We start from the raw sequence: 22,192 nt of genomic DNA, 5'->3' as shown, positions 1-22,192 counted from the left end.
CAACTTGTATATCTCCAAATTTCCAGCTCCAAGTCTGTAAACTACTACACTCTTATATTTAAACATCAGCATTAAAATGGATATTTGGTGAATTTTAGCATAGGTTTGTATTTTAAATAAAGTGAAATGAGATAGATTCATGTATTTCTTCACACATTACAAAGCTTCTGTGGCTTATTTTCTGACCCTTTATTATCCTTAGTAGTTGTGTAACTCCATGTTTAAATTAATTAAATGCACTTCAATTGCAAGAAACAGCTGCTCTCTTAGCTTATCTGTGGTGATAAGGGTTGGTTTATCAATCACTCAGAGACACTTCTTTTCTCAGCACATAAGTCATCAGGTCTCAGGAAAATGTTAAATATTATTTTGGAAACTACAGCAGCTCTTGTAGCCTAGCAGTATCTGTAGAATTCTGCCATTCTGGACACTTCACTTTTCTCTGTCTCTGCTTCTCTATGTGTTTGTATTTATTTTAATTCCATCATGTACATCTGTTTAATCATGGCTTTTACTGCTTCATAGCACCTGCATACTCTTTCCACATGTTTCAGTTCCTATGATAGCCATTGGCTCCCACCTGTGTGTCTGTGTGTTTAATTAAAAAACTATCCTATCTAATAAAGAGGGAATATGTTAATTGACCCTCACACCATCGCAAAGATGGTGGTGTCCACAGCCAATAAGGAGGGAATATGCTAATTGACTGTCCAACCCTCAAAGATGGCTGTGCCCACAGTCAATAAGGGTGGAATATGCTAATTGACTGCCATGCCCTCAAAGATGGCAGTGCCCACAGCCACAAGATGGTGGCACCCAGTCACCTCAGCCCGGCTGGGGCGGCCTTGCTGTGCGTCTGCCTCCAGAGTCCCCAGTCCCCTCAGCCCCCCAGCCACCTAGGGCTGGCCCGAGGCACAGGCAAGCCTCAGATGGTGGCTTCCCAGCCACCCAGGGCTGCCTGAGGCTCAGGTAACCAGGACTGGCCTAGGCTTGTGCTGCCAGCAGTGGCAGCAGCAGAGGTGTGATGGGGGCATCGCCTTCCCCCAATCGCTGGGTCTCCTCCTACCCCTGAGAGCTCCCGGACTGTGAGAGGGGGCAGGCCAGGCTGAGGGACCCCCCTCTAGTGCATGAATTTTCATGCACCGGGCCTCTAGTAACAGAATATATGTTTTTATTGATTAAGCATCATTTTGGTAGGATTTGTACAAGCCCTTAAAAATAGCTGCCAATAGTTCAGGCACTGTTCTCAACTCCATTTAGCTGAGATCATGGTGACTGTGTCATGTGGTATAAGACATGGAGACTTATATGTAAAGAATGGCCTGTCATTGCTTTCCCAGAAAGAATCTGTGGGTGAGGTGAATACTCATGGATATAGCCTGTTTAATATAGTAACATTTCTATATTTCATGAGTTCTAAATGTATCATAAATTGATATCACCATGCTATGTAACGTACATAATTTATGAAAAATTCTTCTTTGTCACCTAGATGTCCTTGAAGTTAAAAGCACTTAGGAAAACACTGTGTTAAGTGCATTGTATAGCATTACACTAAGAGGTAAGCTATGAGATATCTACTTATTCCACTCACAAGAGTTAAGCAGCTTTCACTTGATTGCCAAGTTCATGGCACTTGACATTATAGTGCACTGCCTTTGACAATTTTATTTTAGTATGGAATTAATATTAAGATCTTTTGTGGTTAGTGGAAAAGATTATAATACAGGACATTATGATTAGTTCATTCTTATATCAAGGGAAAAATAAAGAAACACAATTATTTTGTCAAGCTTTAGTGAGCCCATACTTGTAATTTTATGTTTACCTGTAATTACAAATCTGCAAAAGTGACTTGATAGTTTTAGAAAATTTCAATAACAAAGAAAATAAGCTCCACAGAAGAAATAGCAAACAACACAATTATTTTGAAGGGCTGGAAAAGTAAAGGCTATATTCATAGGAATAGGGCAGGGTGAACATAATTAATATGGAATTATTTGCCAAATCCCAGCAGTAGAACTTGTTCAAATGATGTTACTCAAATAAGAGATACAGGATATAATATATATATATATATAATGCATTAACTAATTTTGATCAAATTATTTTCTAAGTATAAAAATTGCATATTGTCGTTGTAAGCAATGTGGAAAATGAATATAAAAGTAAGGAAAATTAAAACAACCTACTCTCAGGTATAATCACCTCCAGGCTCTCATGTATATATATGACATTTTATCTTCAATTTTGAACCTGTTTAAAGCTTCAACATTAGGCCATAAGAATTTCTCTATGTCATTACCAACATTTTGTAATTATATTTTTAATTGCTCCATATTTCAATAGGGTGTTAGTTTTTTAAGTATTTTATATTTTTTATTATTGGTGAAATTAGTCTTTGTTTCATGTTTGTCAGCCTTTTATATTTTTTGTGTGAGAATTGTTCATTCATGTAATTGGTCCACTTTCCTACTGGGTTTATCAGTAATATTTTAATTTTGGCTAATGGAATTAAATGTAACCTCTCATAAACTAAATTTTGGGCCACAAATGAGGAAGTTCTGCACTAAAAGGATGTGCTAGGATGTGGTTGCTTTGTCCCCACTGCTTTTGCCAAGCCTTTCTCTCTCTGCTCAACCCGCCCCTGGTTCTGATGTGGAGTGCCAGCCTGGCGTTCAGGAAGGAGTTTCAGCAGATACATATGCAGATGCCCATTCATGTCCTGGCTCCACCACTAATCTGTCCCCTCACCCCTCAGAAACCTCAGTGTCTTCCTCTATAAGATAGGGATTGAATACCTGCTTTTCCAACCTCACAGGCCTTTTGCAGGCCTGAAATGAGATTCTTTTGGGGACAGTGTTTTCTATGCAGCACTTTAGGAGATAACAAGAACTGGTATCAAATGTCTGCCAGAGCTTTGATCTCCACCTCGCACTTCCTTCGCTGTTAATGTGTTTATGTATTTGATAATTTTACCTAACGTTCTTCAGAGCTCCATGTGCTGAACTTCAGGACTTGAACTTCATGAATGTTATTTATTCACCTAGGGATCCACAGAAGACTGACAGCTAACAGTCTTTTGTGGTGTTGAGGGCAAAGTACAGTATTTCCCTCATAGAGGTCTCTGCAGCAGCAAGGTCCCCAACTACCATTCGCCCACAAAGGAACCTGCCCAACACCAGAGTGCCTCATAGTGCCTGGTCAACCAGGAAGTTTAAAGCATACAGTCCTCCCACTTAAGTGCAGTTGTGGAGGAGGGGTCTGTTCCCACACCATTTTGGAGCCGGAAATTCTTGCTTTTTCTAGAAGCAGCCATCTGGAATCACTATTACTAGAGTGGAGAGATCTAATTACAAGCATCTATTTGTAGGGGTAAGTCCTGACAGCTTTTAAAGGAAATCCTCTTCTATGGAGCCAAGGCCTGGCTGGTTTACCTATGGGATTAAAATCAGGTACAAAGGTGGGCTCTTTAGCAGAGAAAAACTGAAAAGGAAGGAGAAATAGAAACAAATTATACCTCGGGATTTTTTTTTCCTTATTTAAATGATTTTAAACTAAAATGAGACTTTTTTATAACTACTTTTTAAAGATTACAGAATATGGTTTTCTTCCACGGCAGAGAGGGAGCAATCAAGCTCATGTTACAAAGGGAGGAGAAAGATGAAAGTTTAGAAGGCCTTAGAACTTTGCTGACTTACAGGCAGAAGGCCGGGGAAAGGCTGAAAGACAGGAAATAATGATTACTATTTGTGCTCTATTTCATAGTTTCCACTTTGGTTAAACTAACTGGAAGGAAACAAGTGATTAGGTTACTTGTGTCATCACTTACATCAGTAGTTTTATTTTTGAAGAAAACATCATTACCCTTTCTTGTTCCAGGAGAATGAGAATCACTGTCCAGTTTCATTCTATTTCAACAATTGTTTTTGTTACAAAGAAAAGAGAATATTGAAATCTGCTTCAGTGTACACAGTAGTTTGATCATAGAGATGGTTGTGAATTTATTATTAGAGACTAGAGGCTACAGATGAGAGTAAACAAAATACCACCTATGCAACTCTATCTTCAAGCCCGGTTTGTTCATCTTTGTTCTCCTGTACAAATCACAGAATCAGTAAGGAATATCTTTAAAAAGGCAAAATCTTTCATACAGAATTTTCTTTCTTTTTCTTTTCTTTTCTATTTTTGTTTTCTCCCAATATGAATTTTATTCATCCTTTTAAAAACTGCTCAGATTCAGTTTCTTTTGAACAACAAAATAAAATTTAAAAAGTGGTGAGCACCTACTATGTGCAAACTATTGGCGAGACTTCATAAACATTAACTATGATCATGTAAAATTAGAGGTTAGTTATTATCTGGTTATGCAAATGAACAGGCTATTTCCTCTTCCCCTGAATTCCTCCAGCAGTTAGAATTGGCAGCATGAAAGTTAGCACTTAACTCTGTATTGTTTAATCATTGTTTCATTATTCAGTGAATTTATTTTAGCTTCAAACAGTGTTTTAAAGTCTTTTGAAAACTGAGATATTGTGAAATATTGACTAGAAGCTCAATAAATGCTTCTGTTACATCTTAAGTTTATCACATTATAATTCAACATGACTTCAGTATAGAATATAATTTCACTGCTTTCCTGTTGAATGTTATTGGACCAATGGAGAGGGAAGGTTGTGGCATCCCAAATAAAGAAATTTTGCTTTTTAGTCATAACTAAGTAAAGAAAAAAGATCTGGAATCACTTTAAAGAAACCTATATAAGTTATAACCCAATGTTTTTTCAAGCCATCTGTAGTAAAAGGCTAGTTTTTATTTCCTTTTCCAATCCATTCTGGAGTGATATTTTTGTAAAATACATTAAAAATCAATTACTACAAAAACAAAATGTAAAAAGAGAAATACAAAATCTAACTTCCATTTTCTAAAAACTCTCAGATTCAATAGACAAAAATTACCTTGCCAAACTGGTATGAATGCTTACTCTAGATCTCTGCTAGTCACTGACTTTGTCACTGACTAGTAGCAAAGAGTTTGTACACCAATGCCAGTCTGCAGACCCACACTTGGAGAAGGACTGGTATAAATATTATTTTTTTATCTAGAGAACAGTTGCCTACTAAACACAAGCAGTTAAAAAATGTGGCAAGCAAAGAAACAAAAGCTGTATTATTTTTACTTAGACTACTTGGGGAATTCTTTTGCTGGCCAGAGAAATAGACTTTGGGTAGAATGCCAGTGCAGAGACTTGAACAGCCAGCCAATTTTCTGTTGTTTGTTTGTTTTGTGTGTGTTTCTTCACATCTTTTTTGTGTAATATAAGTAATCCTCTTTTTCCTTACATCCCACTTTCTCAAAATATATAAAATCCCTCTAAATATAAATCTCGCAGAGCTTTTTTTCCATATTCCCCTATTCTGATATTCTTACAAAGCAATCTCTAATAAACTTATATGGTTTGATTTTATTAATTATTATAAGACAGTAGGTAAATCTTATATTATTCAGCATTTCATAATACTTTCAAGAGTTAGAAAGCTCAAATGAGTCTTTCCTAACTACTAGTAACAATGCTATTAAATTATTTACTTAATATGACAACCATCACATTCTTTGAAGTTAATGTCAAACATAATTTTTAAATATGGTATAAATATTTGGAAACTCAACAGAGAAAAGGTGATTGAAATAAATTTTATCAATAGATATCTCAAGTTTGTTCAGCAATACTTTCTCTAATATATATATACATATCTGTCATCCATCAGATAACAGCATAAATCTTAATATTGCCATCTGGTGGGAATGTCAATGCAATGATTATACATATATAGTAGAGGTAACATATGATGAATTAATAGTAGCTAACATCATAAAGAAGAATATCTTTCACATAACTGCTTTTCACTATGTTAGATCAATTCTTCTTTCAAATAAATCTGAACTAAAGAAGAAGAAAAGTAAGAAAATTTTACTCAGTTACTTCTAGGTACTAGAGAAATATATATTCTCTTAATCTTGTGTTTATCCTTTTGAGACTGATATAGAATTTTTTTTCATGCATTATCTGTGAGAAATTAAGTTCAGATAAGTTACCTCACTTTTTAGGCACTACAGAAAAATGTAAACAGTGCAGAAAAATAGGCAAGAGTTGTCCTTGTATGTGTTTCCACTGAATATTTTATTACTATTCAATATATATTTAATGTTAAGAATTTATTGTAATATGGATTTTAATATTTACTGACCAGTATTAACTGCCTAAGTAGAATGTAGAACTTGCAATTTGTAACAATAAATAATTAAAATTATAAAGCTAGTTACTTATTTCACTTTTGTTATCTGATAAGAAAAATCACCCATTTGACTTTATTGGATTTGTTAACATACAGTATCTTAATAGCCATAAAACAAACCAAATATATTGAAATAAACATATAACAAATTTACTATATTAAAACTGATTTTAAAGATCATTTAAGATAGTGAAAGATGTCTACAAAGGACAAAGTAATCGGGAGGGAGGAGATATGGCAAATCTAACATCAATTCCTGAGTTCATGTCCTTAGAAGTCAATTGTGAGCAGTCAATTTATTCCACTGAATATAAACCATTATATTAACCTTGTTATACAGAGATCAAAGACCATGTGGCATTTAAGTAGAAAGTTAGCAAGCAGAAACTTCTAAAAAAAAAAAAAGGCTAGGACATTCTGACATTTTGTTAGGAGGCAAAAGCAAAAAGAATGGTAAATTGCTCATTGTTTTCTTCTCATGCTTTGAGCATGAGCAGGAGAAAGGCCTTCCAATGACTGAGAAATGTCAATTTGCTCACAGGGGATGAACAGAAAACAAGAACATAAAAGCAAATCATAATAAAATGAATTTCAAATAAGTCTTGGTTAGGCATTGAAACATATTGCAGTATGTTGGGAATTTCCAATTTGCTAACATTTTCCCTAGTTTAAGCAATTTGTTCTACAATACCACATCAATAAATATTTCAGAGTTAGTTAATGAAGGGAGCCAAAAATAATATAATTCTAGGGTGAGTACAACTGACATTTATTTTTCCATGAAAGACACGATGAGAACTCTCTTGAGGTGATACTAAGAGTCATATTAGTGCTCTTTATATGAAAATTAAGATTACATCAGAGAGGAGAAATTAGGTATTTTCCTCTTTGCAATATTCTTTATAGTCTTCTACTGAAAGATGTTTGGGAAAAATAAACAACTGCTATTGGTTCAGATCTTTAATTTTGAAGACCATCTTGTCACTGCTTGGCAACAGAGTCATTTTAATCTTTTAAGGATAATTTTAACTAATTCTAGAAACAAAGGCTATAAATTAGTTTTTATTTTAAAACAGCAAAGAAGCAAAGCAACACATATCACAATTTAAACACCTTACCCAATCTCCAAGAATGGCTCTTATTAAGATTTTAAAGGTCAATGTGAGTGTTTTTCTTGAAACTTTTGCATAATCAGACATTTTGAAAAATAAGGAAACTACTCTCACAAAGGAAAAGAAACACAGACATATGCCTTATATATGTAAATGATAAACAATTGTTCTGCTTTGAACATAATATGCTATTTTCACTGACAAATTTACAATTTCCTACATGATTTGTGACAATCTAACTAGTGTCATTTCAACATATATTTTAAAGCTGTGTGTGTGGAGGGGGGGGAAGAACAATATTTATAACTGTGTCTATCAAAATTGAGAATGGAGGGTAAGTGATTACCTTTTAATAGGTACTGTTTAACATGCCAGACATAGAGCTAGTTGCTCAACATATATGAGCTCATTTAGTTAATCAATCACTAGTTTTAGACACATGCAACTTTGTGTAATAGAAAGAGTGCTAGGAAAAGGTAATGAGAAAATTTAGGTTCCAGTTAGTGTGCAAACATAGGTGAGGATGAATGGAGTAGAAGAGTTTAAGAAATAGTAAATCTAGTTTATCAAATTGGTCACTCACATGGAAATTAAAAGTACTCAGGAGGGGGAAATCCTTAGAAACTGGCTTCCAGTCTTTCTTTATACTCATTCCTTATATAGAAAGATCCAATATTTATATTTTTTAATACATATGGAAGAGAGTTCAGGAATCTATAAATGGTAGTGAAAAAAAGATAGGGTTATATGTGTTTTCAGCCAGTGCAATAGCAATACTTGGAAGATAGTAATTGAGTGCAAGGCATAAAGAGCCATACAGGGCATGAAGAGCCATGTAGGACAATACTGTGATGGGAGGATAAGGAGGGATACTGAGATTGTAACCAGATAAAAACTTGTGTGGTTGATGACCTGAAATGATGGAAATGTGAATCTGGTTTTCAGATATGACTGCTGAAAAGTGCCTTCACTGCACGTGTCCAGAGAGCTGACCAAGGCTTGAGAACAGCAGAGTCTGGGAGCTGGTGCAGGGTTGCTAAACTTGTAGAAACAGCCCTACCATCTCAGCAGGGAAGGTGGCCCATGCAGGTTAAGATCTGGGTGAAGGCTGAGGTCCAGTGACAAAGGGAGCCTGGATTGCTAAATGAAAACAGAACAGGATGGGCCTTGGAAGCACCTGACAGCTCCATCAGCTGACATCTTGCCCCATCCAGATGAAAGAATGATGGTCTCAGACAGCTTGTGTTGAACATATAGCATTTATCGAAAAGCTTATGTGCCAACAGAATCTTCAGCATTTTACATTTGTTAGTTAATCAATCTTTCTCAAGAATACTATGAAATTTGTATTAATATCTGTATTGTTAAGATGAAGAACCTTAGGCTAATAATGTAGAATAAAACATTTAAATCTAAGGGTTTCTGATTTCAAAACTTGAGCTTTAAACCCCACCTTACGTTGTTTCTCTAACTAAAATTTTCTTTGTTTTGGGCAAAAAATTTGGGATACATATACATTTTCACTATATTTATACTGCAGACACTCAGGGTTAATGCCTGATTTTAGTCTTACAATCAGACATTTATCCTAGATGGTAGAACATTCAACTGCAGTAGAAGAAACATTTCATATACACTTCAGCAAAATGGAGCCACACACATATAGAAAAGCTCTATCTAACAGTGACAACAGTGAAAAGGAGACCTTGCTTTATAAGTCTCTTAAAACTTAAGACTAGTAGTGATAAATCAAATTTTCTTTTCCTGGGTGAAGAAGAAAACTTAAGAAAGAAGCAAAGTTGGGAGTAGAAAAGGAGATGAAGAACTGGAGTATAATTTTCTCATTTCTCTGTCCAGGAGAGAGCCTTCTAGAACTCACAGAAATACCTCCTTTTCTTGAGACACGAAATGGATTTTTAAAAAAAATTTATAAGCCAATCAACTCTAAGTGTACCTAATAGCACCTTGTAAAATCTAAGCAGCATAAATAGCAGGCTCTGTCCTGATGTGATTGGTTTTCTGAGTCATTGCTTCTTTAAAAAGCTGAATTGATCTTTCTATCTTGACTCTGGTAGAAATCTGAGGATTTTTTGATCAAATGACAAGTGCTCTGCCTATTAAACTATTTTGTTTGATTTTTGAGGACAGACTGTGTTTTTCCTCTGTCTTACAGAAACTTGAAAAATAAATTAAAATATTTTTCCAGAATGACTTATACCCAAAACTTTAAAGATAGCCATTAAATTTTATTGTATTGGTAGTCCTGCCATGAAATATATTTGAATTTGATTCTCCTCTACCATCAGGTAAATGCACAGTATTAAGTCAAAGGCACACACAGAGAAAGAAGTTACAAAGTGAGAGGACATTAAACTTCTTGACCAATTTTTAACATTAAATTTTATTTGTTTTAAGCATTGGATAGATCGGGAAGTGTCTCTGCATAAGAAACATGTAATGTTGGGGACTCAAAGACAAATTATAGCAATATTTTGTTTTTATGTTTCTTCTACTACCAAAGTAATGATTCCAATAGAGAAAATTTCTTAGTAGTTGGTGATATTACTCTCAAACTATTGCTATGTACAAAATATTTACTTTCTTATTTTTCTTGATCAGTCAAGAGAGGCATTTTATAGAGAAAATAAAAATAACAAAATAATAGTTTTTATACTCTAAATCAGAAATTTAGTTGGGGAAGTTGCTGGAGTAGGTGAATGAGGAGATTAAAATCCTATTGAGGTTTAGGGTATACTCTGATCAGCAATGCTATTCATTAATACTTTTATTAAATCTTCAGAAGACTATAGAATTCCCAGAAATTACATTATATAAAGAAGCTGAGGAAACATCATTACTATGGTTTATATTCCTTCTCTTTCATTTTATGCTTATATTTAGCAACTGTTATGGGGATGGGTGAAAATGCTCCTAAAGTTGTGGATGACATAGTAACTTTAAGGTGAGTTCTGACTAGATATATAGACTAGTGCCAATGTCTTTCTTAAAAAAAAAATCTGCCTTTGTCATTTTATTAATGTATTTGTTTCATTGGCCCTGGGTGGAAGAATTCAAAGCAAGCCTTCAGAAAAGGAAGTTCAAAGAGTTTAACTAAAGTAGGACAGGGAATTAAAATGCTATTGTTGCAAGAAGAGGCAGCCTTTCTATTTGTCCATCTCCTCATTCCATGGTTAAAAGGAGATCTTTTTGCATAATAACACAACAAAATTATGGCATAAAAGGCAATTAGCTTTAGAAAAATAAATGTTTCTTTTATATGTGGTCAACAAGAAGAATGGAGCCCTCCTAGAACAGAGTGAAAATCTGATTGTCATGGGGCTCACGTAACAACTGTAAGAGATACCACAGCATGGAATATTAAGGACTAAAGCAGCATAAAGCCTGGAAGGTTCAAGCAATGCAGGTAGAAAAGGAAGGGGGGGAGAAAGGGAGAGAGAGCGAGAGAGGAAGGAAGAACTTATATTTTTCCATCAAAGACAGAATAGACAGAAGTCAACATGAAGAGAAAGTAAAGAAATTAGTTCTATTAGCCTCTGGATTACAAGTATGTTCATGATCAGTTATTGCTGCCCTTGAATGCTTTTAAGGCTTTGCACAGTGTATCTATTTTACATTGCACTATTTTACATTGGTATTGTATTTTAAGGCCCAAAATGTGATCCATAGGGAGCCAAATGTACAATAAACTCAATTTAAAGCTCTTCACATTTGTAAGATATGAATTTGTTGATCTCTGCATTTCCTTTTAGATTTTTGTTGAAGCTCTATTCTGATTCTCCCATTTCCCTTCTGCTCCAGCATTTATGCAACCCAGGTGACATATGGCTTAATTCTATAGTTCAGGTTCAAGGTCTGTATCTTCTCATTTTCTACTCTGAGCTCTGTTGTTTCCCTTCAGGAACTGTCTGTGGTGATGATGATCCAGATCCTGCTATGGCCTTGGAGGATGAGATCCTGAGAGAAGGGATCCTATGACTAATACAGTTATTAATGAGAAAGATATTTGAATCATACTGAATGAGGTAAATAAAAAAGGAGATTATATAAAAGCTATATCATTCAATCTCTCTTGTCCAATGAAGGGAAATACCCAGTTAATTCAACACACTGGGTCTGGTCTTCCAGAACCAACATGATGGAGCTGGTTCCCAAAGAGAACACAATTTCTCAATCTCTCATCTTATCTATTGAGATTAAATTCCAACACTTTCATTGGGCAAGTTATTTCAAAGACAAAATATTGTCTGTGTTACCACACATTGGTAACAAAATAAAGGCCTTACTTATTTTTATGACTGAGAAATTTTCCTGCATCTTGAACCTGATAAGAAGTCACAGAAAAAGCAAACTACAAATTAACATGCTTAAAACTAAACACTAAATTATGATATTTAATCTTATAGAATATTGATAGACAAAATAAAATGCTTAAATACTAAACAATAAATTATGAAATGTAATCCTATAGAATATTAATATAATAATAGCAAATGGGATTTATTCAGGAATGTAGGGATAGATGACTAAAACAATCAATTAAAAACGTCAGGAGAAGCTTGGGCAGGTACAGGGCCACCAGCTCCCTGTAAAGGAGGAGACGCTGCAGCAGGCCCAGCTGTATGTTGAGACAATCATCGGCTTCTCGCCCAAAGACCTGCAGGCTGTCTTGTGCCCTCCCTAGGACAGGGCCAAAGGGCATGGTCCAGGGGCCTTCATGGCCCTGGGGGTCTGGGTCTGTCTGAGCTCCCTTTTCTCCAGTGAGGGGTAACCCAGCCAAGCATGAGCTCCTTGACCCTGGCTCCCTGCTGTTCTCTGGACTTGGACCCCTGCTTAGCACCACTACTGTCCCAGCAGTAAAGTTGGCATTTGGAACCTCAAAAAAAAAATAATAAAAATAATATAGCATAGTGAAGCATGGTAGCAATCATCTCAGGTAAAAACTGCTGTTTAATTTTTAACTCTGCTATTCTGGCTTCTGTAATTATTTGCTTTCTAAAATAATAGACAAGTTATTTTAATCTCCTGAACTTATATAAATCACCTCATTCGATTGTATACCCCATTGATTGTGGTTTTACTGGTCTTTCAAAACACATTCCTCTTTACCTGGAGACCAGGACAGCACAATTGCTTTAATTGCTTCAGTGACTCCAGAAAATGTGTTTTCCATTGACTCAGTGGCTCCAAGACCTAAAATTATAATTAATCTTTGTAGATAACTAAATGGCTCATCTAAGCTTCTGTAACAAACTGCTTTTGCAAACCAGGTTCCTCATTCCAAATCTAGAGATGTAATCAATACCTTTGTGATGCTTGCCTTTAGAAGCCTGATGTTACTGCCATTTGGGGCTGTGAGATTTGGAGAGCATTTGCCCCCTTGTAGCTGCTGGCTTTGAAATAAATGTGGCTCCTTGATTCGACTTCTTGAGGCATCCTTGTGTGATTCGTGGGGTACACCACAACAATAGTACTTTACTAAAAGAAGAAAAATAAAAGATTTTACAATAAATGACAAAGCATTGGATAAAATTTAATATGTATTTCTGATTTTATAATCTTAGTAAAATAGAAAAAAGAGCATTTCTTAACCTGGTAGATACATATTTTGAGCTAGCCAACATCATATTGCAGACTTGAATATTGAAAGAATTTTCATTCAAATAAAAAGGATGAGAAGAATGTATGAAATCACCACTATTATTTGTCATATTCCTGAAACTTTAAGAAGGTGCAGTTGACAAGAAAAAGAAGGCAAGAACCATAAACAGGAAAACCCAACAAAATTATCATTTCTTACTATTGATTTGATAGCCTACATGGAAACACTAAAAAGCTAGTGGAAAAGTTTAGAAATAGACAATTCAGGAAAATGGTTACTTTACAAAATAATTTTTGTAAGTTCAGTAGTTTTTCATATGCCAAATATAAATAAGAACAATATAATGAATATTCTATTAAAATATCAGCAAAACCCATAAAATAAATGGTTATATACAGCTACGAAATGTATAAGAACTATAAAAGAAACTTAAAAACTACTGAGTTGCAAACAATAACATTTTAAAAACATACACTACTTAATGAAGTAAGAATTAAATATACATAGCAAAAGTTGGACAAATAATATAGGTACAGTTTGATAAATGTTTACACAGTAGACACATCCACATAACCTCCAAAGAAAGAAAGAAATTGAATATTGTCATCTAGATTAATATCTATAATTTGACTAGAATCTATTATTATATATTTTGTAACAGTGGGGCCAAGATATTGAATATAAAGTCTTGTAACACCACTATAGTCATGATATAAAATATTTATGACATACTAGGCAGTTAGACACACATGAGCAGAGTAGGAACGAAAAGCCAGGTATGGAAGGTCACCAGGGTGGAAAACCCTGGGTGCCTAGTGATGGACAATTGTGACCCTCCAGGGTGACTTTTCTTCCCCTAACATATTAGTGGTCATGTGGTAGACCCTTTTAGAGGAGGAGCAAGGAGGCTGGAGAACAACCCCATAAGACCCCAAACTAGCCCATGCAGGACCATTCCCTTAAGCATTAAACCCTCAAGATGACGAGGTTCTGACCTGCATCAAATAATCTCAGGAACAAAGCTGTGGGTCTGTTGACCACAGAGACAAAGTTTTGGTCAAACTAGTGATAACATCTAGGACTCAGTTGTGTTTCAGCTCCAGCCCAGAAAAGCAGCAAGGTCAGGCAGGGCAACGCCCTGATGTGATGACTAATGATCCACTGCTCTGGCACGGATGAATCAGTGGAGACCACAAACACGAAGATACACACCTGAACATCTGATAGATATTCTATTGAGATTCTCCCCTAAAATTTCGACCTTTAGGAAGCAGATACAACCTCTTAAGATAAAGGTCTCTCTCTTGAGCATGCCAGCACCTTTCCTCCCTTTCTTCCTTCAAGGTGCATACCTTTGCTTGCTTTCTCCTAAGCTCTAAGGGCCCTTCTTTTGCCTCTACAACATGTTTCCTGAGCCCACCAGTCCAGCTGACTCACTTCTTTCATGAATCACTTCTTCTACCTTTGCGACTTTCTAAATAAACTTTTGCTTGTATATGAGTGTTGGCTCTGAATTCTTTCTTAGCCAAAACTCAAAGACTGAGGCCTATAATATCTGGTGCCATTTTCTGTTAATATTCCTATCACTTCAAAAATTTCCCTCACTCCTGTTTACAGACAAATACACTTTTCCTTCCCTTGTGGCTCAGAGATTGAGTGTCAACCCATGAACCAAGAAGTCATTGTTCGACTCCAGGTCAGAGCACATACCTGGGTTTTAGGCTCATGCCCCAGTAAGGGGCATGCAGGCGGCAGCCGATTGATGACTCTCTCTCATCATTGGTGTTTCTATCTCTCTCTCCATATTCCTTCCTCTTTCTTAAATAAATAAAAATGTATTTAAAAAAATACCTTTCCTTTATTCATAGCTCCTGGCAACAACTGATCAAGTGTCCCTTGAATTTATACCAGTGAAATTATACAATATTTACCAGTGCTGACCAGCAGACCCTGAGCGATGGAAGAACAGATTACTCTGACACAGGTTTCTGTGAAAGAGAGGGCTAAGGGACTCTTACTTCAGTAAGGGACTCTAAAAGCAGTCCTGTTTGCCTGCCTTGTTGGCTTTTTATTGTGACAACAGCTTGAACTTAAATTAACCTTTAGACACAATCAGTAGGGCAAGTATCCTTGAGAAAGTATATGCTTCTACAAGGTCAGGTCTTTAAAGACTAAACAGAAATTCCAGCAAAACACCCCCGGGGGATCGAACTTGTTTGGAAAAGTCAAGGTAGAGGCTGCCACCTTTGGCAAGGTCCCCTCAGAGGCCCGACCTTTTAGAGAATCCTCCTTACAGACATTCCAACCAAGTCCCGTGCTTCCTCACAAATATTGGTCTTTTGTGTCTAGAGTATTTTATTTAGTAAAATGAATTTGAGATTTGTTCATTTGTTCCATGTATCAGTAATTAATTCCTTTTTGCTAATTGATAATATTGCATTGAATGGATATACTATTACTTATTTATCCTTTCATTATAAATGGATATTTAGATTATTTCCAATTTTGGGACATTTAATATACCGTTTGCTGCAAACATTCACGTAGTCTTATGTGAATAGTTTTCCAATTTTCTTGGGTACAATGCAACATTGACACAAACTACCTAGATTCAGATCAAACTTCACTGGTTAAGGGCACAGCTTTCCACAAGACTGCCCTTACTTTAGACACCAGCAGCAAATTGAGGGTTTCCAGGCTACCTACACTCTTGACCAACTGACTACAAGTTCAGGGAGGTTCCTAACCCCCCCTCCAGTCACCCCCCCAGCATAATTCTTTAGAATGCCTCATAGAACTAAAGAAAGTGCTATACTTATAATTACAGTTTATTTTTTAATTCAACAAATAGTTATTGAGTGTCTATTATGAGCTAGATGTTATTCCAGGTACTTGGGACACAGCAGAGAACAAAAGGAAGGTCCCTGCCCTCATGGAGCTTACAGTCTAGTGCTTATGACCACGTTGCCTGCATGCTGTCTGTGACCGTGGGCAACTCTCTCCTCAGCTATCCAAGGCAGGAAGAAGCAGGCCTGGCCCAGACATGGATAACATGTCTGGTGCACTGTAGATGCCAAACAGATACCACCTCCAATCCACTACCCAGAGAGCAGATCAGGCTGGAAATTGACTTTTAATAAAACACAGGGAGGGGAGGGCAGAGGGAGTGCAGCGGGTGGTGTGGTGTGCTGCCACACCAGGGTCTGAGCTGGCTACACAAACTGCTGCTGGCAAGGTCCTTGGCTTCTCTGTAGCTGCCAGGGCCATCCCCTTAGCTTCTGCTTGGCTTCCTTGGCTGGGTCAACAAGGGTTTTGGAAAGGGCCTCACCTTGCAGGTTGGCCAAGATGTATTCAAAACCCTTCACTGACTTGGTCACATTGCTTTTGAACCAGGCGAGACCAAATTCCTGGACAGCTCGGGAGATGCCAAATAAGCTAGAGGAGACCCAAGCTTCCCAGTGGATTTCAGTCCAGCCACTGTCCTCAGAGTTCACATAGTAAACACACCATTCCTCCACCACCATCAGCCGGGTGTGGTTGATGTTCCAGGTGAAGATGGTCATGGTCTGGTTCTGTGGGTCCACAATAGAACCCTCCAGGATGTACACCGAGTGAGCAACATTTGCAGGAAATAGTCGCTTGGCCCAGCGGGGCATCCTGTTGGTCTTGGTAAGGAGTCTCCGGTACAGGAGCTTCTGGTCAACAAGTGGGAAATGCCAGGAAGGGCCTTTGCTCCAAGTTGTGCTGGGTCAGGGCTTCAGGATACTTTGCTTGTGGTTAAAGCCTGATGGTAATGAGACCAGGATCCTCGGTTCCTTTTCCTGGCTGGGGTAGTCTGGTTTGTACTGTGCAGGTCTCACTTCCCTAAACCACACTAGGCTGGCTCGCCTGCTGTCACTAGGTGAGGCGGAAGGGTAGTGTCTTACTGCCAGAGATAGGACTGGATGGGCTTTTCAGACAGCCAGATGTTGGCATGGTCCCTGGAGGACTGGGTCCTGTGGATAGACATGTAGGGATGGTAAATGATGGGCCACTTACTGGAGGGGTCAGTGGTTCACTATGCTCAGCTTCAGTAACTTGCTCAGTCATTCAACAAGTGTTCCTTGAGTTCCTATCATGTTCGGATCATAGCCTTCCTCATGGAGCCCTCTGTTTTGGGGTAGAGAGTTTCCTAAACAGGGATGGTTGCTGAGGGGGATGCTTAGAACAGAAGGTGTAAGCACGTTCAAGTCCTGAGGTAACACAAAGTAGTGGGGGCTCTCTCTTCAGGGAGTGGAAAGAAGGCTTTGCTGGGACTGTGCCAAGGGGATGATGACAAGATTTCTAGAAATTACACTGTGATTCTTACAGTTTGAGTTGTTAAAATGTGGGGCTTTGCCCTAGCTGGTGTGGCTCAGTTGGTTGGAGCATTGTCCTGTACACCAGAAGGTGGCGGGTTCCATTCCAGTAAGGGCACATACCCAGCTTGTGGGTTCAATCCCCGGTCTGGGCGTGTGCTGGAGGCAACCGATCAATGGTTCTCTCTTCCCTTCTCTCTCTCAAAAAGAGTGGGGCTTTGTGGGCTAGTTAGGATTATGTGTTAAGCAAATACTTGTTTTTTCGGGGGAGGGTGATTGAATTCAACAAATATTTATTGAGTGCCCATTATGCGTTAGATATTGTTCCAGGTACTTGGGACACAGCAGAGAACAAAAGGAAGGTCCCTGCCCTCATGGAGCTTACAGTCTAGTGCTTATGACCACGTTGCCTGCATGCTGTCTGTGACCGTGGGCAACTCTCTCCTCAGCTATCCAAGGCAGGAAGAAGCAGGCCTGGCCCAGACATGGATAACATGTCTGGTGCACTGTAGATGCCAAAAAGATACCACCTCCAATCCACTACCCAGAGAGTAGATCAGGCTGGAAATTGGCTTTTAATAAAACACAGGGAGGGGAGGGCAGGTGGTGTGGTGTGCTGCTGTCCAAGGCAGGAAGAAGCAGGCCTGGCCCAGACATGGATAACATGTCTGGTGCACTGTAGATGCCAAACAGATACCACCTCCAATCCACTACCCAGAGAGCAGATCAGGCTGGAAATTGACTTTTAATAAAACACAGGGAGGGGAGGGCAGAGGGAGTGCAGCGGGTGGTGTGGTGTGCTGCCACACCAGGGTCTGAGCTGGCTACACAAACTGCTGCTGGCAAGGTCCTTGGCTTCTCTGTAGCTGCCAGGGCCATCCCCTTAGCTTCTCCTTGGCTTCCTTGGCTGGGTCAACAAGGGTTTTGGAAAGGGCCTCACCTTGCAGGTTGGCCAAGATGTATTCAAAACCCTTCACTGACTTGGTCACATTGCTTTTGAACCAGGTGAGACCAAATTCCTGGACAGCTCGGGAGATGCCAAATAAGCTAGAGGAGACCCAAGCTTCCCAGTGGATTTCGGTCCAGCCACTGTCCTCAGAGTTCACATAGTAAACACACCATTCCTCCACCACCATCAGCCGGGTGTGGTTGATGTTCCAGGTGAAGATGGTCATGGTCTGGTTCTGTGGGTCCACAATAGAACCCTCCAGGATGTACACCGTGTGAGCAACATTGGCAGGAAATAATCACTCTGCCCAGCAGGGCATCCTGCTGGTCTTGGTAAGGAGTCTCCGGTACAGGAGCTTTTGGTCAGGGGTCACCTCCCGGTGCACTATGTCTTCCGTCAAGACATGTGTGCTATAGGGATTCGGGCATGGCTGCCAGAAGGCAGCGAACACTTGGTCCCGGGAGCTCTGGAGCACGCTCTGACTCAGGAAATGCTCCACCATTGTCCTGGCCTGGAGGGGTCAGCACCCGAGCAGCATCAGGGGTGCAGAGCCTGGGGGGACGCTGAGGCCAGGCCAGCTCGGCACCTGCCCGCCAGGCAACTGCTCAGTCACTGCCCCACTGCAGCCACCAGCAGCCATCACCATGAGGAATTGTTGAGCCCTACTTACAGTTTTATTATAGCAAAAAGACAAATCTCTATCAGCTAAGAGAAGAAACATAATGGGACAGGGGGAAGGATGCTTCCATTTTCTCAGAATATATCACCCTTCCAGCACATAAATGTACTTTACTAAACAGGGAAACCAGCCTGAGCTTAAAATGTCCAGAGTTTTTAGTGGGGTTTTATTATTTAGTCATGATTGATTGAATCATTGACTACATAATTAAACTCAAGTTCAGTCTCCTCCTCCAGGGGTTTGGACTGATATCACATGGCTCTAAAATGCCAATGCTCTATTGACATGGTTGGTCTTTCTGGCATGGTTAATGTCCATTCTGAAACTGTCTAGCATCATCTCATTAGCATAATCTCAGACAGTGTTGTCCTAAAGTCACATTAAGAATAACAAAAACCTATTAGGAGGCAATTCTGAAGATTCAAATGCTTTTTTCTGTAACTAGGGGGAAAAAAACCAGTCGATTCTTCATTATACAACATTGGATAATATCTAGGAATGGGATTGTATGTTCCATTTTGTTTGAATTCACAAACATTTTTTCAAAGTGGCTGTGAAATTTTGACCTCTGATAAGCAGTACATAGGCCTTCCACTTGGACTTCATCTTTGCTATTACTTGCTACAATCAATCTTTTAAATTTAGCCATTTTACATGGTGTACTATGGTATCACATTTAATTTAATTTGAATTTTGTCAATGATCAATGATACTGAGAACTGTACATGTGTTTTCATGTAATTATTATGTCTTTGGTGATATGTATGTTAGAATTTGGCCCATTTTTCAAAAACTTTATCTTTTTGTTGAAACTGTTATAGATATCTGCTTCCTCCACCCATTGACCCTTTCTAGCCCGCATCTGATCCCCCACCGCAGGCCTTCACCACACTACTTTCTGTGTCCATGGGTTATGCATATATACATGTAAGTTCTTTGGTTAATCTCTTTCTACCCACCCCTACCTTAATCTTTTCTGGGATTAAGTTGTCCGTTAGGATTTTTAAAAGGTTAATTCCATGTTTTTATTTATTTATTATGTAACAGATTCATTGAGGCATTATTCATATACCATACAATTTATCCATTTGAAGTGTACAATTGAATGTTTTCTTTAGATTATTCAGTGTTATCCAACCATCACTATTGTTAAGGTTTGAAATATCCCATCTTATTCCCATTTATAGGTTGAAGTCCCACCCACCATGACTAGCTTTTAGTTAAGCTTTAATTTCAGATCATCTTATGTGGTTACTTTTGGTCTGAATTTATAAGGCCACCATGAAGGCCTCCCCTGAGCTTGTGAGGTTTAGCTGGTATGTGGCCCCTTTTTTGTCTACATTCTCATAGATCACTGTCTCTTCTTGCCTGATGAAAATATTATAAGAACTATTATTTTAGGTATATTGCCTTGTTTTTAGTTGTTTCAGAAATGAGGGGTTATTTGGTTCTTGTTTCTTTGTTTTGGCTGAAAAAGGAAGTATTCTAAAATACACTATTAAGTTAAAAAGCAACACCCAAAGGACATATGTAGTTACATATACACCATATATATATATTATATCCTATATAATAAAAGGCTAATATGCAAATCCACTTAATGGTGGAATGTCTGGTCGCTATGCTGCACACATGAGGGGTTATTTGGTTCTTGTTTCTTTGTTTTGGCTGAAAAAGGAAGTATTCTAAAATACACTATTAAGTTAAAAAGCAACACCCAAAGGACATATGTAGTTACATATACACCATATATATATATTATATCCTATATAATAAAAGGCTAATATGCAAATCCACTGAATGGTGGAATGTCTGGTCGCTATGCCGCACACTGACCACCAGGGGCCAGGCGCTCAATGCAGGAGCTGCCCCCTGGTGGTCAGTGCACTCTCACAGGGGGAGCACTGCTCAGCCAGAAGCCATGCTCACGACTGGTGAGCACAGTGGCGGTGGTGGGAGCCTCTCCCGCCTCCACGACAGCTCTAAGGATGTCTGACTGCCATCAGTCAGACATCCTCCAAGGGCTCCCGGACTGCAAGAGGGCACAGGCTGGGCTGAGGGACCCCCCTGAGTGCATTAATTTTGTGCACTGGGCCTCTAGTATATAGAAAAAAACGTTTAAAAGATCAACACCAAAATGTTTATAATATGTATTGTCAAGTATTGATGTTACAGATTTTTTTTCTAAAGTTTTCCACAGAGAGAATATATTGATTCTATAATAAAAATAAACCTTTGATAGTATAACAATAGAAAAACATAATTAAATTTGAAGCCAAGTGAACACAACTTCAAATATGGAATTTTTAATGCAGAATACTGAAGGACAATTATTTTTTTTCTATTTATTCATCATATTTCAATGAATAGGATTGTGACATTGCATTTGATTTTTTATTTTTTATTGAATTTATTGGGGGGATATTGGTTAATAAAATTATATGGGTTTCAGATGTACAATTCTATAATGCATCATCTGTATACTGTCTTGTGTGTTCACCACCTCAAGTCAAGTTTGCTTCCGTAACCATTTATTCCTCCCTTTACACTCTTCTACCTCATCCCGTGCCTCTCTTTCCCTCTGGTAATCACCATAACAATACTATTGTTTAGGTCTATGAAGATTTGTTTGCTTGTTTGTTTTTCTTAAACCTTTCACCATTTTTTACTTATATTAAGTTTTCAGTCCACACAAACTCTGAGATCTTTTCTCAGGAATTGCTTTCCAGCCCAAATTTTCTGCTTCCATTACTTTTTATTATTTGAGCAAAGTTTAAGCATCTTCTATATAAGATCCACATTCAATTATTTGATAAAAATAAAATCCAATTACAATAAAACAACACATGCATGCACATAATATAAAGAACTAAATAATTAAAAAGTAAATTAGCCTTACTTTCTATACTACTCTATAGCTGCAATGACTTTAATATATTTTAGCTGATTCTTTAGATTTTGACTCCATAATAAAACACTCACACACATATTTGTGTGCACATAATTTCTTGATTTTTTTAGTTTTAGAGATTATCTACTGTGAAAGATAAAATTCTAATGTGCCACCTGTGCTTCCTGTCTTACCCCCTACTGTCCATTCCTTTGTGTGACCCCTTCCTCTTTAGTTTGAGTTTAGGAGGGATGTACAACTTGTTTCTAATTAATAGAATATGGTAAATACAAATTGAAATTGGTCTCA

At 37.9% G+C, this 22,192-nt stretch overlaps 1 protein-coding gene across 1 annotated transcript; it reads right to left on the bottom strand.

The window, feature by feature from the left end:
• Nucleotides 1-12,503: 12,503 nt before the first annotated feature.
• Nucleotides 12,504-18,540, bottom strand: LOC102247878 (PRELI domain-containing protein 1, mitochondrial-like). Its single transcript, XM_014548648.1, is given in 5 exon segments — nucleotides 12,504-12,619; nucleotides 16,226-16,303; nucleotides 16,306-16,323; nucleotides 16,357-16,755; nucleotides 18,306-18,540. Coding segments are annotated over 5 exon segments (846 nt in total).
• Nucleotides 18,541-22,192: the final 3,652 nt, after the last annotated feature.

This window comes from Myotis brandtii, unplaced genomic scaffold (genome assembly GCF_000412655.1).
Source record: "Myotis brandtii unplaced genomic scaffold, ASM41265v1 scaffold519, whole genome shotgun sequence".
In the NCBI taxonomy this organism is placed as follows: Eukaryota; Metazoa; Chordata; class Mammalia; order Chiroptera; family Vespertilionidae; genus Myotis; species Myotis brandtii.
Note: the sequence above shows the minus strand (reverse complement) of the source record. Positions and strands in the feature narration are given on the sequence as shown.